The 13,420-nt window shown below is 30.3% G+C and overlaps 1 protein-coding gene and 5 non-coding genes across 6 annotated transcripts; 1 reads left to right on the top strand and 5 right to left on the bottom strand.

The window, feature by feature from the left end:
• Positions 1–7,081: 7,081 nt before the first annotated feature.
• Positions 7,082–7,189, bottom strand: LOC113787353 (small nucleolar RNA snoR97). The gene has a single exon (XR_003473861.1). It is a non-coding gene; the product is annotated as a small nucleolar RNA snoR97 (small nucleolar RNA).
• A 178-nt stretch (positions 7,190–7,367) lies between these two features.
• On the bottom strand, positions 7,368–7,483 carry LOC113787318 (small nucleolar RNA Z278). The gene has a single exon (XR_003473825.1). It is a non-coding gene; the product is annotated as a small nucleolar RNA Z278 (small nucleolar RNA).
• A 241-nt stretch (positions 7,484–7,724) lies between these two features.
• Positions 7,725–7,818, bottom strand: LOC113787294 (small nucleolar RNA Z223). The gene has a single exon (XR_003473802.1). It is a non-coding gene; the product is annotated as a small nucleolar RNA Z223 (small nucleolar RNA).
• A 68-nt stretch (positions 7,819–7,886) lies between these two features.
• On the bottom strand, positions 7,887–7,974 carry LOC113787378 (small nucleolar RNA U36a). Its single transcript, XR_003473885.1, has one exon. It is a non-coding gene; the product is annotated as a small nucleolar RNA U36a (small nucleolar RNA).
• A 268-nt stretch (positions 7,975–8,242) lies between these two features.
• LOC113787399 (small nucleolar RNA snoR134) lies at positions 8,243–8,383 on the bottom strand. The gene has a single exon (XR_003473905.1). It is a non-coding gene; the product is annotated as a small nucleolar RNA snoR134 (small nucleolar RNA).
• Positions 8,384–11,099: 2,716 nt separating this feature from the next.
• On the top strand, positions 11,100–12,186 carry LOC140920795 (uncharacterized). The gene is made up of 3 exons (XM_073369630.1): positions 11,100–11,447; positions 11,590–11,745; positions 11,944–12,186. The coding sequence occupies exons 1-3, from the start codon at positions 11,100–11,102 to the stop codon at positions 12,184–12,186; spliced, it is 747 nt and encodes a 248-aa protein (XP_073225731.1).
• Positions 12,187–13,420: the final 1,234 nt, after the last annotated feature.

The following is a 13,420-nucleotide window of genomic DNA, read 5'->3' as shown; positions in this document are numbered from 1 at the left end:
AATTCGTTTTTCTCACTTTTTAGGTACCTTTTTTATTATTGGGAAGTTTGGAGAATTATGCCATAGTAGAGAAATTCAAAGACAATCATTTCTAACACCATTGGAGCAGTTTTATCAAGAATTATTCATGGTTCTTTCTTGTAATTCATCTCTAATCTCTATCTTTTCTATCTCTATCGCGAGTAACTAAACCCTGTTTGTTAGGGATGAGTGTAACAAGATGAAATCCTTATTTTTATGATTTGATTTCTAGTTATATGAATGAGTTTATTGAATTATTTTTCTCATCTATGTGCTTAATAATTTTTATTGCTTGATCAACATTAAAATGTTTTATGATTCGTATTTTGAAACGGAAGTGAACTTTACGAATGCTTGAGATGATAAATTCATGATATTGTTGTCTATGGATAGATGAATATCATGAAAATAATTAGATTTGTTGCAAAAGCATTGATTTAAAAAGAGAATTATTGTACCATAAAGCTTAATTCTAATCTTAACTCCACTAAGGAATTAGGGGTTACTTTGGAATTAAAGGTTTTGTCACTAAGACATTAGGGCAAGAATAATAAGAGAATTCGGTAATAATTCAATAAAGGAATTTAGTATATAGGATAAAATTAAAAACCAATGTTGGATTCGAAGTGAAACTCATCCCTGACATTTTTCTTATTATAAAGGATCAATTTTATTACCGTTGTTAATTTTAAATATTATTTCAATCAATTCAGAAACTTTTTGTTCAGTTTTAGTAATTAAATACAAATCGATAGTAAAACGCAATCCTTGAGTTCGACACTCGGTACTACCATTTTAATTATTATTAGCAACGATTTAGTACACTTGCTGAAACGCTATGACTATTTGTATCCTACTTTATTTTGCTGCAAGTACTAACACTACATTATTTCAAATGGATAATAAAAGTGTTTTTCTAAATGGTTATATAAATGAATAAGTCTATGTTAAACAACCTCCCAAATTTTTTACGTTTTAAATTTCCAAATCATTTCTTAAAACTTAGGGAATCTATTTATGATCTAAAACAAGCACCTAGAGCATGGTATGATAGACTTAGTAATTTCTTGCTTAAAACTAACTTTGAAAGAGGACAAATATATACACACACTCTTTAGAAAATAAATAGGAGATGACATTCTTATTATTCAAATTGTATGTTGATCACATTAGTTTTGGATCTACTAATGGCACTCTTTGCTAAGAATATTCAAAATTAACGCAGCTTGAATATCAAATGAGTATGATGGAAGAACTTAAGTTCTTCTTAGGCATACAAATTCAAGAAAGTCAAAAAGGTATATACATTCATCAAACTAAATATACATAAGAGTTTCTTTAGAAGTTTTAGATGAGTGATTGCAAACCTATGGCTACATCAATGCACCCTACTTGTTCACTTGAAAAAGATAATTCAGGCGAAAAAGTTGACAAAAAAAAACAACTATAGAGGAATGATAGAATCCTTACTTTACCTTACTGCTTCCAGACCTGGCATCATGTTTAATATATGGGTATGTGCAAGATTTCAAGTTGACCCTAATGATTCCCATTTAACTGTTGTTAAGAGAATCCTTAGATACCTAAAATACCATTAAGCTTACCTTATTCTACAAGAAATCTCCTAAGTAAAAACTTAGTGTATAATGTGATTATGATTATGTTGGAAATAAACTTGAGAGAAAGATCACTAGTGGCAAATGCACCTTTCTAGGTGACAACTTAATATCTTGATCAAGTAAGAGACAAAACACCATTGCAATGTCAATAACAGAGGCTGAGTACATTTCAATAGCTAGCTACAATTCTCAACTACTTTTGATAAATCATCAACTTGAAGACTACAAGATCCTAGAATCCAACATTCCCATCTATTGCGATAACACTTATGTCATTTTTATAACCAAAAACCCTATCCTACATTCTAGAGCTAAACGAATAGAGATCAAACACCACTTAATTATGGACTTTGTTCAAAAATGGGTATTAAACATCCAATTTGTAGACACTGAACACCAATGGGTTGGGCTGACATATTCATCAAACCACTAGCTGAAGATAGGTTTAACTTCATTAAGAAAAACCTAACCTTACATTCATATGTGACTGATGTTGTAATCACATACGAATAAAAATAAAAATAAAAAGAAAAACAAAATAAGAAAATTTTACTTTCAAGTCTTTTTGTCTATGAAAAAAGAACGAAAAATATATTTGATATTATGGGGGAAAAAAAGGATACTAAGACTTAGGGGGAGCCCTAAGCTATGGGGAGTCAAAGAAAAATTGTTATAAAAAATACAAGTTCTGTCATCATCAAAAATGGGAAGATTGTTGGAACCAAGTTGGTTTTACATTTAGAGTTTTGATGTTAACATGAGTTTTTTATGAGAACAATATATTTGACTTCAAAGAGTATGAAAGAAGATTCATGTTAATCTAAAATAAGATTTGATTCAAATTTATAATTGAAGAAAATCTAAAATAAGATTTGATTCAAAATTATAATTGATAAAAATTTAAAAATTTGAGAAACATTTTCTAAGTGTTCTTTTCTTAGAGTGTGAGAGTTATTATTATCATCAACTTTATTAGAAGCAACTAATCAAGTTCCAATATTTTATATCCAACCCAATAGTTGTTTCATTCTTTCTTCAATGTGGGGTTGTCAGGTTGTTAAGAGAAGACTTGACTTACAAGGTCAAAGTGGTTAGTTCCTCAAAAGTCTGGGGTTGTCAGGATGTTTGGGAAGACTGACTTGGAGGGTCAGGTACTTTGTAATTCAAGGTATTTGAATTAGTGGATTAAAGCCTTTTGAATGAGGCGACTAGACATAGTCAAGTTAATGGTGAACCAGGATAAAACTATGTGTCAAATTATTTATGCTTTCGTTGTTTTTTTTCCTTCGAATTCGGTTGCTTCTAGTCCAAGTAATTCACACAAACCAATCAACCTTCATCAAATTAGCAAAATGTTATCAACTTTGTCAAACACAATTCAACCATCTTCTCGTGTTTGCACCTTCACGACGGACCATATGTTATGTAAAAGGATTTCTCTAGGGGAGCTCTAATATTCACAGAGATTGATGGAGAGGAAGTTCCACTCCCAGTAAATTATGATGCAGTCAAAAGATATTATGATTGAACAAAAAACAAATGGTTGAAAAATAGGCCCATATGGTCCCTCGTGAAACTAGACCCATATATATATTCCCTTTTTATTAACATTCTAACCTAGACCCATATCTTTCTAAGAACTGCATTTTTCACCCATTTCGATCTAACCATTGGTAACTCATTCGAAAACGTTCTTTTTTAATTCTTGTCGATCTATGCATCGGTTACCAATCTGAACATGATCATTTGATCATTCTTGTCGATCTTCCCATCGATAACCAATACGAAGACGTTTTGAATTCTTGTCAATTTGTACATCGGTAATCAATCCGAACACAATCATTTTTATTCATGTCAATCATTCGTTTAGTTTTTCATTACATATCACATTCTTATCTGTTTTTTCATTACACATGCAAAACACGCGTTCTTTCATTTCACAATTTATTTAGACAAAATTTAGATCCTTATATTTAATTCTTTTACAATGATAATATTCATATTTTCTCATAAAATATAATTAAATAGAAACAACGTTGGTACCTCAATTTTACCGACCAATTAAAAATAATTCCAAAAAATAAGTAATAATATGTTAAATAAATATTTTTCAACTATTATTATGAAATATAAAAAATCATCGTTTTATAAATCAATTTGGAGTATATATTTACCTAGTTCTTATTACATTATATTTACCACCACAAATAAAATAAAACAAAATATATATTTTTTATTTCCCCTTGTTAGGGTCCAACGCCTCCTTTACATGTTCTTTTTTTTTTTTTTACTAATAAAGCTATAATCTTTACTAAGAATACAAAAAGTTGAACAACTTTTTTTCCTTTCTATGGATGCACAATTTCATAGTTTATGCAAAATAATAGAAAACAAGACATCAATTTTTCTCATAGACACAAAGATTCATTCATGTAGAAAACAAAAAAAAGTTAAATAGAGAAAGTTTTTTTTTTCCTGTTTATTTCAACAAAATCATAATATAGAAAATGAGTGATTATTTTGAAAAAAAAAAAGAAGGAAGAGAAGAGAGAGAGGAAGAAGAGAAATATGTAAATTTTATTTTCCTATATGAAAACTCTATTTTTCTAGAGGATGCGACTACCTCACTGTTTTGCACTAACGAGTAACAAAATACACAGTTTGTTAAAAGGATTTGCTTGTGAGTTATCAAATCTGTTGCGGCACCAAGATCACCAACGGTTGGGGTGAGTGATGAGGTACGGCAAGCGAGAATGAACTTCATTCGGCAGCGGCTATCAATTCTTCTAATCCTAAGAAGAAAAAAAACTATCTATTGATCTAGTTTTTTTGTTATCATTTTCTGAGTTATTTGATAAAGTTATGATATGAGTTTTGTGTTATGTTATAATCCTGTGAAGTTTGTTTTACTTGGTGATTGGTTTATAAGCATTAACTATTTATGTTTTTTTAGTATGTTTGTTGAAAACAATTCTAAGAACATGGACAATAGCTTAAGAAAGAAAAAAAATGAAAGATTAGACATATGAGTTTATTTTGCAAAAAAACTAAATTGCGGTTATTTTTAAAAAAGATGCAATACAAAAAAGGTAATAAGAAGAAAATTAGAGGATGATAAGAAAATTGATACATTACTATCGAACTTGGTTTTGCTGGATTGATTTTATAACTTTAAATTGTCTACTTCTTAGTATTTTTGTCTATTATTGTCTCTTTTCTTTACACAAGAGTGCTCTCTTCCTTTTTTTCTCTCTCCTTTTGGATGTAGGTTACAAAAGACAAAGAATTAGTTGTGAATTGATCACCTTTATATTGATTTTTATTACTATTAATTAATTTATTTTTTATTTCTTTTCATTCAATTTATCACCATTATACTAATTTTTATTACCATTAATGTATTTCTTTTCGCTATCTTTTCATTCAACTATATACGTTTTTTTTTATATTTTAGAAATGATTGAAACGTCTGAACATGAATCAAAACCAGAAACATTGTCTAAAATTTATTGCTCTAATTAATTTTTATTTATTTTATTTTTTAACTTTTTATTTTGTTTAAGGACATAAAAAGTCCACACACAAAAATAACGAATAAAATAAAAAGTCCACACACAAAAATAACGAATAAAATTAAGTGTCAACACCATTGTTGTTGGTAGATCGAAGATGCAAATTTTTTTTTATTTTGTTCAAGATGTGAAGAAGCTTAATGCTTGAAATGAGCATTTTATATCCTATGTAGGAAGAGAGGTGCTAATCAAATCGGTGGGTTAATTAATACACATCGATCAACGTCATGAGTTGCTTCTTAATCCTTAATTCGTATAGGATTGTGTGACCACATTGAATTCATGATTTTAAAAAATTAGTGGAGATCTTATCTACGCTTAATTCTCTGATAAGCATGGTATTTTCTAAGATGTAATTTCCTTCAAGTTCAACCTCGCCACCACCAAAGTTATACCTGTAAAAGTATTCATGCTATAATATGGATCTTTAAAAGGGGTTTCTTGTGAAAAGTCGATACATATCGTTGTGTCAATATATAGGATGAGAATTGGTTACGGCTACATAATGGATAGGAAGTGCAGACACCTAACCTTTCCCGTACTGAGTTCTCTCATGTATCGTAGTTGATTCACCAAGACCTTGTTATCTAGAACAACCACTTAGTTAACTCAATTTTTTTACGACTTGATGTTATGCAAATCCTACAATTTTCACTCCCCGTCTCTAGACATAGTGACCCGATCGTTTTGACCTGACAAAAAGAGCCATTTTTTACCACCATCGTTAATACTTAACACAATATTAAACACAATGCTAAATTACATCTGTAGTCCCTTAACTTAATTTCAGGTAATGTTTTAGTCTTTTATCTTTTTTTTTTTTTTCGAGTTGGTCCTTTATTTTAATTTTAAGTGACAATTTGATATTTTATGTTTTAAAATTTCAACAATGTTATCCTTTTTTATACAAAAATAAATCCAACCAAAACCCATAAAATTAATAATCATCTTCAATATAATACAAATTTTATCTAATCCATAATTCAAATATTCAAATACAGTCATATTTTCATCTCCAACAACATCAAATGAAAATATGAGTTTATTTCAATATTTAAGTTATGAATTTAATTAAATTTATATTTTATTGAAGATGATAATGAATTTTATAGATTTTGTTTATAAAAATAGACCGCAAATGTAATTTAGCCTGAACACAATCTAAAGTTTTGAAACCTCAAAACAATTCAAAAACATCTGAACCTGACTTGGAGAATTCGGTATAATATTTTCTTTTTCAAGTAGAACCTTATTCAAAGAGTGGACAAAGTTTTGGTACCTCAAAACAATTTCAAAACATGTGAATCTAACTTGGAGATTTCAACATAATATTCTCCATATCAAGAAGAATGTTATCTGAAGAGGTGTTCTGGTTGATCTTATATGTCCCTACTACAAGGAAGAGGTTGAAAACATGGATCATGTTTTTTGCAATTTCTGCTCAGGAAAATCGGTTTGGCATCACTCCCTCTTAAGTGCAAGTTTGATTAAACATCTTTAAATTTCCCAACTTGGCATAAAAAAAATTATTTATGCATCCCTTTCAAATGTTATAGAGATTATTTTATCTGGCTAATATAGTATATTGTAGTTGTTAATCTGCAATTTGCCTCTCCTGCAAGATGCAGTCCGCCTCGGATCATTTGTATAAAATATCAAAGTCGATGTTGGAGATCCATACAATGTTTGTAGAATTGGCATTGTTAACAGAGATGGTGAAGGTGTTGTCTTAAATACTACTATTAATGTTTTATTAATCCAATTAGAGATCTTTAAAGTTCGTATCAGGAAATAAAATAATTTAAATTAAAATCTAAAAAAGGTTTATTAATATTGATGTGACCCAATCATCTGAGATTTATATTTGAGCAATTTAGTGCTGTTATTTAACTCCCAACTCGTGGATCCAACAAGATATGAAGCTGATGACAACACAACAATATTTGAATTTTTCAAACACTGAACCAACGAAGATGATTCAAAGTATAGTGAAACTCAAAAATAAACATAGTTTATAACATCAAGATCCAAACACACAATACATAGAGAAACACACAATACATAGAGACAGCTTAAGAAATCATAATTTTCCTAATACATAAGGAGAATCACAAAAGATAGAAAATATACAAGTAAAGAAAACGTATATTGTTTTGCCTCAGTTAAATCCATAGATGTCATATGAATGTAGCTTTACCAAGTAGGTTCTCCCTGAAGACAGGGGCTTGGCTCCACAACACTTCAAACAAGTTGGATTATATCATCATCAGCAATGTTACAAGCTACCAGCATACAAACTACTAACATGATTAAATAACAATAAAGTTATAATTCAAAACACTGTCCATTTCAACCAATCACAAATCATTTTTTGTACAGAATTCAAGGTAAATTCGACTAAAGTCATATATATTTTATAGATCCACCGATTGTGACATAATCTGAACATATGAATTAAATCATCAAAACATAAAATAAAAAACAACTTTTATTCTAAAATTAATGAATAGTAAAAAGCCTCAGATCATTAAACAGCTCTAACAATCACGATTTTTCAGAAGCAGAACTGGCATTGAAGCTGTGATCAGAAATCCTCATAGGCGACAATTATTGAAAAATAAAATTCAATATATACTAAGAATTACAATTAAAATAAAAAGGAAAGATAATATTCAGGCTCATATAAAGAAATTCAACCATATTTCAGTCCATAGTACTTCATCGATAATCTCAGAAGCGCGGATAATATGTAATCATAGCCAACAATTAATAACAAAAAATAGTAAAATTTAAGTTAAAAAAATAAAAAATTTGTAACTTATTTGATAATATAAGAGGTGTTTTCAAAGGAAAAATAAGAATAAAAAAACAAGACCTCAAAGTGAAAACGACCGCGTTTGAATTTATGCCTGAAGGACTAGCTCCAAAATTCCAAAATGTTCGAAAACAAGCTGAAGGTAAATCGAGGCAAATTCAGATTTGAAAACTAATAAAAAGAAAAGAGTAAAGCAATTGAAGATTTTGAATCGACGATGTAGACATTACTTTGACACAGATTCAATCGTGGAATAACTAAGACTGAACTGCAACACGAAGGGCGTTGATTTTGCACGAGCAATGGGGCTTTCACCTCATCCATCATTCAGAGAAGCCCGGGGTTGCATCGTGCGTATAATTTGAAAAGAATTGAAGGAAAATTGAAAATCTTACGATGATTTCGAAGGAATTAGGGAATAGTTTTAATCAGTGCCCCTAATTGTTAATGTATGTTTAAAAGAGACAGAAGGTAGAGTATTATATAGGCGCGGAAAAGAAAAAACCCCCACATCTAATACCATTTTTAACAACAAATTTTGAAATATCCAAAACTCTTTTTTTTATTTAAATTTATTTAAACTCGTAAAATTTTACTTGTAATTTCTGTAAAAATACAATTTTAAGTTTTTATAAAAATTTTCCACAAAGAGTTAGTGTTTGCTTAAATTAAATATGTAATGTTAATATTTTTTATTTTTTCTTTCAAATATATTTAAAATATTCATCTATAATTTTTTTAATGTGATATTATATTCTCCACTAGTCTCTTATTTAATTTTGTTCATATGAATCTGTTCATGTGGCACACTGAGGTGAATTATAGGTATAAATCAAGTATTTAACTTTATTTATTCTAAAAAAAAATTAGATTTGTAGGTGAATAATTGGAAAAGTTAAATAATTGATTTATGAGCTATAATCAACCAACGTAGAGATTTGATAAAAAAAGGACTATGACAATGGTGATTGGTGGTTGAGGGGTAGATGTGTTTGTTATTGATAACAAAGGTAAGAAAAAGATAAAGGATGGCAAAAAAATAAGAGAAAGATAATGGAGGAGAGAAACTACCAAAAAAAATGATAGAGGAAGAAAACATCAACAAGAAAGAAGACATAACAAGATGGCATTACTAACAAAAAAAACTATATTAAGAGGCAAAGCAAACTCGGAGAGAAGGATGAACTTTTCTCTCCAGAATTCATTCTCGTTCATTCCATAATCAAAATGTTAAAGTCTAAAATTCTTATGTTTTACAAATACAGTTATCAGATTCATGTTGTACCAATGATCAAAAAGGAAATAACCTCTAACTTTTTGTAAAATGATTCTCCCCTCGTTTCATAAAAAATATCTATTTTTCTTATTTCTCATATATTAAGAAATGATTATAAATATAAACAGTAAATAAAAATTTTACAAAATTATTCTTATTAATAATTGGTATATTTTTCATTATGGTGAATGCAAAGTGAAATATAAATTTTATTAATAATGTATATTTGTATTAATTAAAGAATAAACTCATAACCAACTTATTGTTTAAAAATAATGCATTCGAGCAAGATGCGCTAAAAGATTTTGCAACTGAAAATATTTTGAAAACAATTGTGGTCAAATACCCATCAAGCTCTTGTTCAATATATCATATGACTCATTCTTTTTTTAACAGTATGATATGACTCATACTTATGGCTCAAATGAGCACAAATTTTGCAAACTTTAGTAAGTTTCCTTTAGCTAAATTTGTAAAAACTTAGAGAAATCGTGGTTTGGGAGCATCGATGCATTGTAAAAGAGTGTAGATACAATAAATAATGATGTTTAATTCAAATATTACCCTATGATATACAACATTTTTTTAAATGTTACAGTCGATAATTTATTAACGATAAGTATGTAAACGGAGATTCGAACGCTAAAAGTTTTATGAAATAGCTATCTATTTTTTTTTAGGTTAAAACAAGATTCCATTATCCAACAACTACAATTTTCTCTAAAAGAATATTTCATTAACAAGACTTCATCCTCCCAATCATAGATGAGATTTACTATCCCAAACCCCTCTCTACTTGGTTATCGAGATTTCCTCTCAACCTTTGCGCCCCTTCATCACAAAATCTTGGGATCCCTGGTGTCGTGAATGTCATACAACATATAGTGACTTAAATGATTTTAATCATTGTGATTCTATCTGGATCAGGATCATTCACCAATATTTACTGCATTTGATTCACTTTTTATGCATATTTGGGTGGATATGGAAAAGCCAAACAATTACATGATCTCATTTTGTTTTGATGACACAACCATTGTATATTAAACCAGCATATAACTTGTACTCCTACAACCAATTCATCTGTTTTCTTTTTGTCTCCATTTGTAGTTGGTTTTCCATTTACGGCAAACAAAAAATGGCTGAAATTGTTCACAACCTTGAATAAAATAGCAGCAACAATAACATTATGTTGGAAATGATGATGATATTAATAGAAAATTATTGGAAATAATGATGACATTAATAAGAGTTAGTGTTGTTGTGAATTGAAAAATAAGGAAGTCCCACATATGATGGATATCACACACTAGTAGTGTTTATAGGGTAGAGGTATAGAACTTAGGGTGTGCCCCAAGGAGTACCACAAAATTCACTACCGCACATGCGCGTTGCCGCCGTCTGTCAGGCTGGCTTGGCTCGGCCGGACTCGGCCTTGACCTTGGCCAGATGGATCCTTGAATGTCTCTAATCTAGTTGCGGATTTCCTCTATAAATAGAGGATTCTCCTCAGTTGGAAATGTTTTTCTCTCTTCTCCCCCTTTCTTACTCACAAAACGTCTTAAAGAGAGGAACCTAATCCGCGACTCAACCCATTAATATTTTCGGTAGCATAAATTGTTTTTTCAAAGTTTTTTCGAAATTCAAAAACAACAATTTTAAGACGTTTCCATACTGCCATGCCTACCGACGAAATTATTGGGACAAGTTCTTCTGCTTCTAACTACAACAAACCATTTCGATTTGAGGGAAGTCACTTCAAATGATGGCAACAAAAAATCTTATTTTTTCTAACCATGGAAAATGTTTCAAACGTTCTTAAGGATGACATTCCTGTTGTTCCAGAAACAGATGACCAAACAGAAAAGGATAAGAAAGATGTTGAATTAACCCAATGGGAACATAATGATTACTTATTTAAGAATTATATTCTTAATGGACTTGCTAATGATCTGTATGATTACTACAGTTCCGACAACAATACTACTAAACAGGTTTGGGATGCTCTAAAGAAGAAATATGATACTGAGGAAGTTGAAGCCAAAACGTATGTTGTTAGCCACTACATCAAATATCAGATGACGGATCAATGGAAGCTCAGTATCATGAAATCCAGAAAATTGTTCACGAGATCATCTCTGAAGGTATGTCCCTAAATGAACAGTTTCAAATTGTTGTTATTATTGACAAACTGACCCTTGCTTGGAATGATTTTAAAAATTCTCTCAAGCATAACAAAAATAATTCTCTCTAGAAATTCTGATAACTCGCTTTAGAATTGAGGAGGAATCCCGAAAGCAAGACCAGAAATATGAAGTTCTTCTTGTGGAAAATAATCAGAAAAAGAAATTCATCGAAGCAGTTCTGAAGCCAAACGGCAAACAACTAAAGAATCATAATCGCACTTTAAAGAAAAACAACAAGAATGGGAACCCTCAAAAGGTCTGAATTATAAGGCAGTAACCACCTACTAGAAATAGCCCTCTCCCTTTTCTCTACTTTCATTGTGGGAAAGAGGGTCATATGACACGCAAGTGTAGGAACAAGCAAGGCACTGCTAATTAGGCTAACTTGACAGAAGAGCAATTTGTTGTTATGATAACTTAGATCAACCTTTTTGGTGGATCATATGGATGATAGATAGCCATTGGCGCCCCACGCCATGTCTGTTATGACCGTGCTATGTTTAAAATATACATTGTTGTTGAAGACAAGAAAGTGTTGTTGGGAGATTCCCACACCACTAATGTTGTTGGTATTGGAGATGTGGAACTAATATTCACCTCTAGAAAGACCTTAATTCTTAAGAATGTTATGCACACTCCTGAAATAAGGAAGAATCTAGTTTATGGGTTTCTTCTCAATAAGGCAGGGTTTACTTAGTCTATAGCAACAAATTTGTACACCATTTCTAAAAATGGTATTTTTGTTGGGAAATGGTACGCCACTGATGACATGTTTAAATTGAATGTTGAAATCAATAAAATGTTTCCTTTTTCTTACATGTTGTTTGATTTTTAATATTTGGCTTGTTAGACTCTGTCATATGAACAAACGTGTGATTTCAAACTCAAGTAACTTAGGCTTAATTCCAAAGTTAGATTTATAGGATTTTGAAAAATGTAATTTTTGCAATCAAGCTAAAATAACTAAGAGTTCACATAAATCAGTAATTAGAACATTTGAACCTTTAGACTTAATACACTCTCATATATGTAAACTTGATGGGACGTTAACAAGAAATGGAAATCGTTATTTTATCACTTTTATTGACGATTGCTTTGATTATACTTTTGTATATCTAATGAAAAATAAAAGTGAAGCGCTTGACATGTTTAAGATCTTTGTAACTGAAATTGAAAATCAATTTAGTAAAAAGGTTAAGAGGTTTCTTAGTGATAGAGTAACATAGTATGATTCCATTTTATTTAATTAGTTTTATAAAATCCAAGGAATTATACATGAAACTATTGCACCATATTCACCTAAAATGAATGGTAAAGCTGAAAGAAAGAATAGAACTTTTACTGAACTAGTTGTTGCTATTATGCTTAACTCTTGTGTTGCATCTCACTGGTGGGGGGAAATTATTTTGAATTATTTTGCTATGTTTTGCATCTTGTATTACATTATCAAAAATTTCCTGTTGTCATTAAAGGATAAAGTGATGTTGATTGGAACACCTTATCAGATGACTCCAAAACAACTAGTGGCTATATTTTCAGTATAGTCGGTGGTGGTGTATCTTGGAAATCGAAGAAACAGACGATATTGACGTAGTCCACTATGGAGTTTGAAATGATAACACTAGCTACTACTAGTGAAGAAGCAAGTTGGTTCAGATGCTTGCTAGTTGAGATCCCTTTATGGGAAAAACCTTTGCCAACTGTGTTGATCCACTGCAATAGTACCGCAACTATTGCAAATATTGAGAATCGTTATTACAATAGTAAGAGACAACAAATTTGTCGTAAGCACAACACAGTTAGAGAACTACTTTCTAAAGGAGTTGTTATAGTGGATCATGTATGCACTGATGAAAATTTAGCACATTCTTTGACAAAAGGATTAGTTAGAGAGAAAGTCGTAAATACATCCAAAAGGATGAGACTATTTC

This window comes from Cicer arietinum, chromosome 6, assembly GCF_000331145.2.
Source record: "Cicer arietinum cultivar CDC Frontier isolate Library 1 chromosome 6, Cicar.CDCFrontier_v2.0, whole genome shotgun sequence".
NCBI classification, from domain to species: Eukaryota; Viridiplantae; Streptophyta; class Magnoliopsida; order Fabales; family Fabaceae; genus Cicer; species Cicer arietinum.
This window is presented reverse-complemented; position numbering and strand designations above follow the sequence as displayed.

Coding starts and splice junctions, on each gene's coding strand:
- LOC140920795 (XM_073369630.1), top strand. CDS start 11,100: ATGGAAAATGTTTCAAACGTTCTTAAGGATGACATTCCTGTTGTTCCA. Junction 11,448..11,589: donor TCACGAGATCATCTCTGAAG/GTATGTCCCTAA, acceptor AGAATTGAGGAG/GAATCCCGAAAGCAAGACCA. Junction 11,746..11,943: donor AGAATGGGAACCCTCAAAAG/GTCTGAATTATA, acceptor TATGGATGATAG/ATAGCCATTGGCGCCCCACG.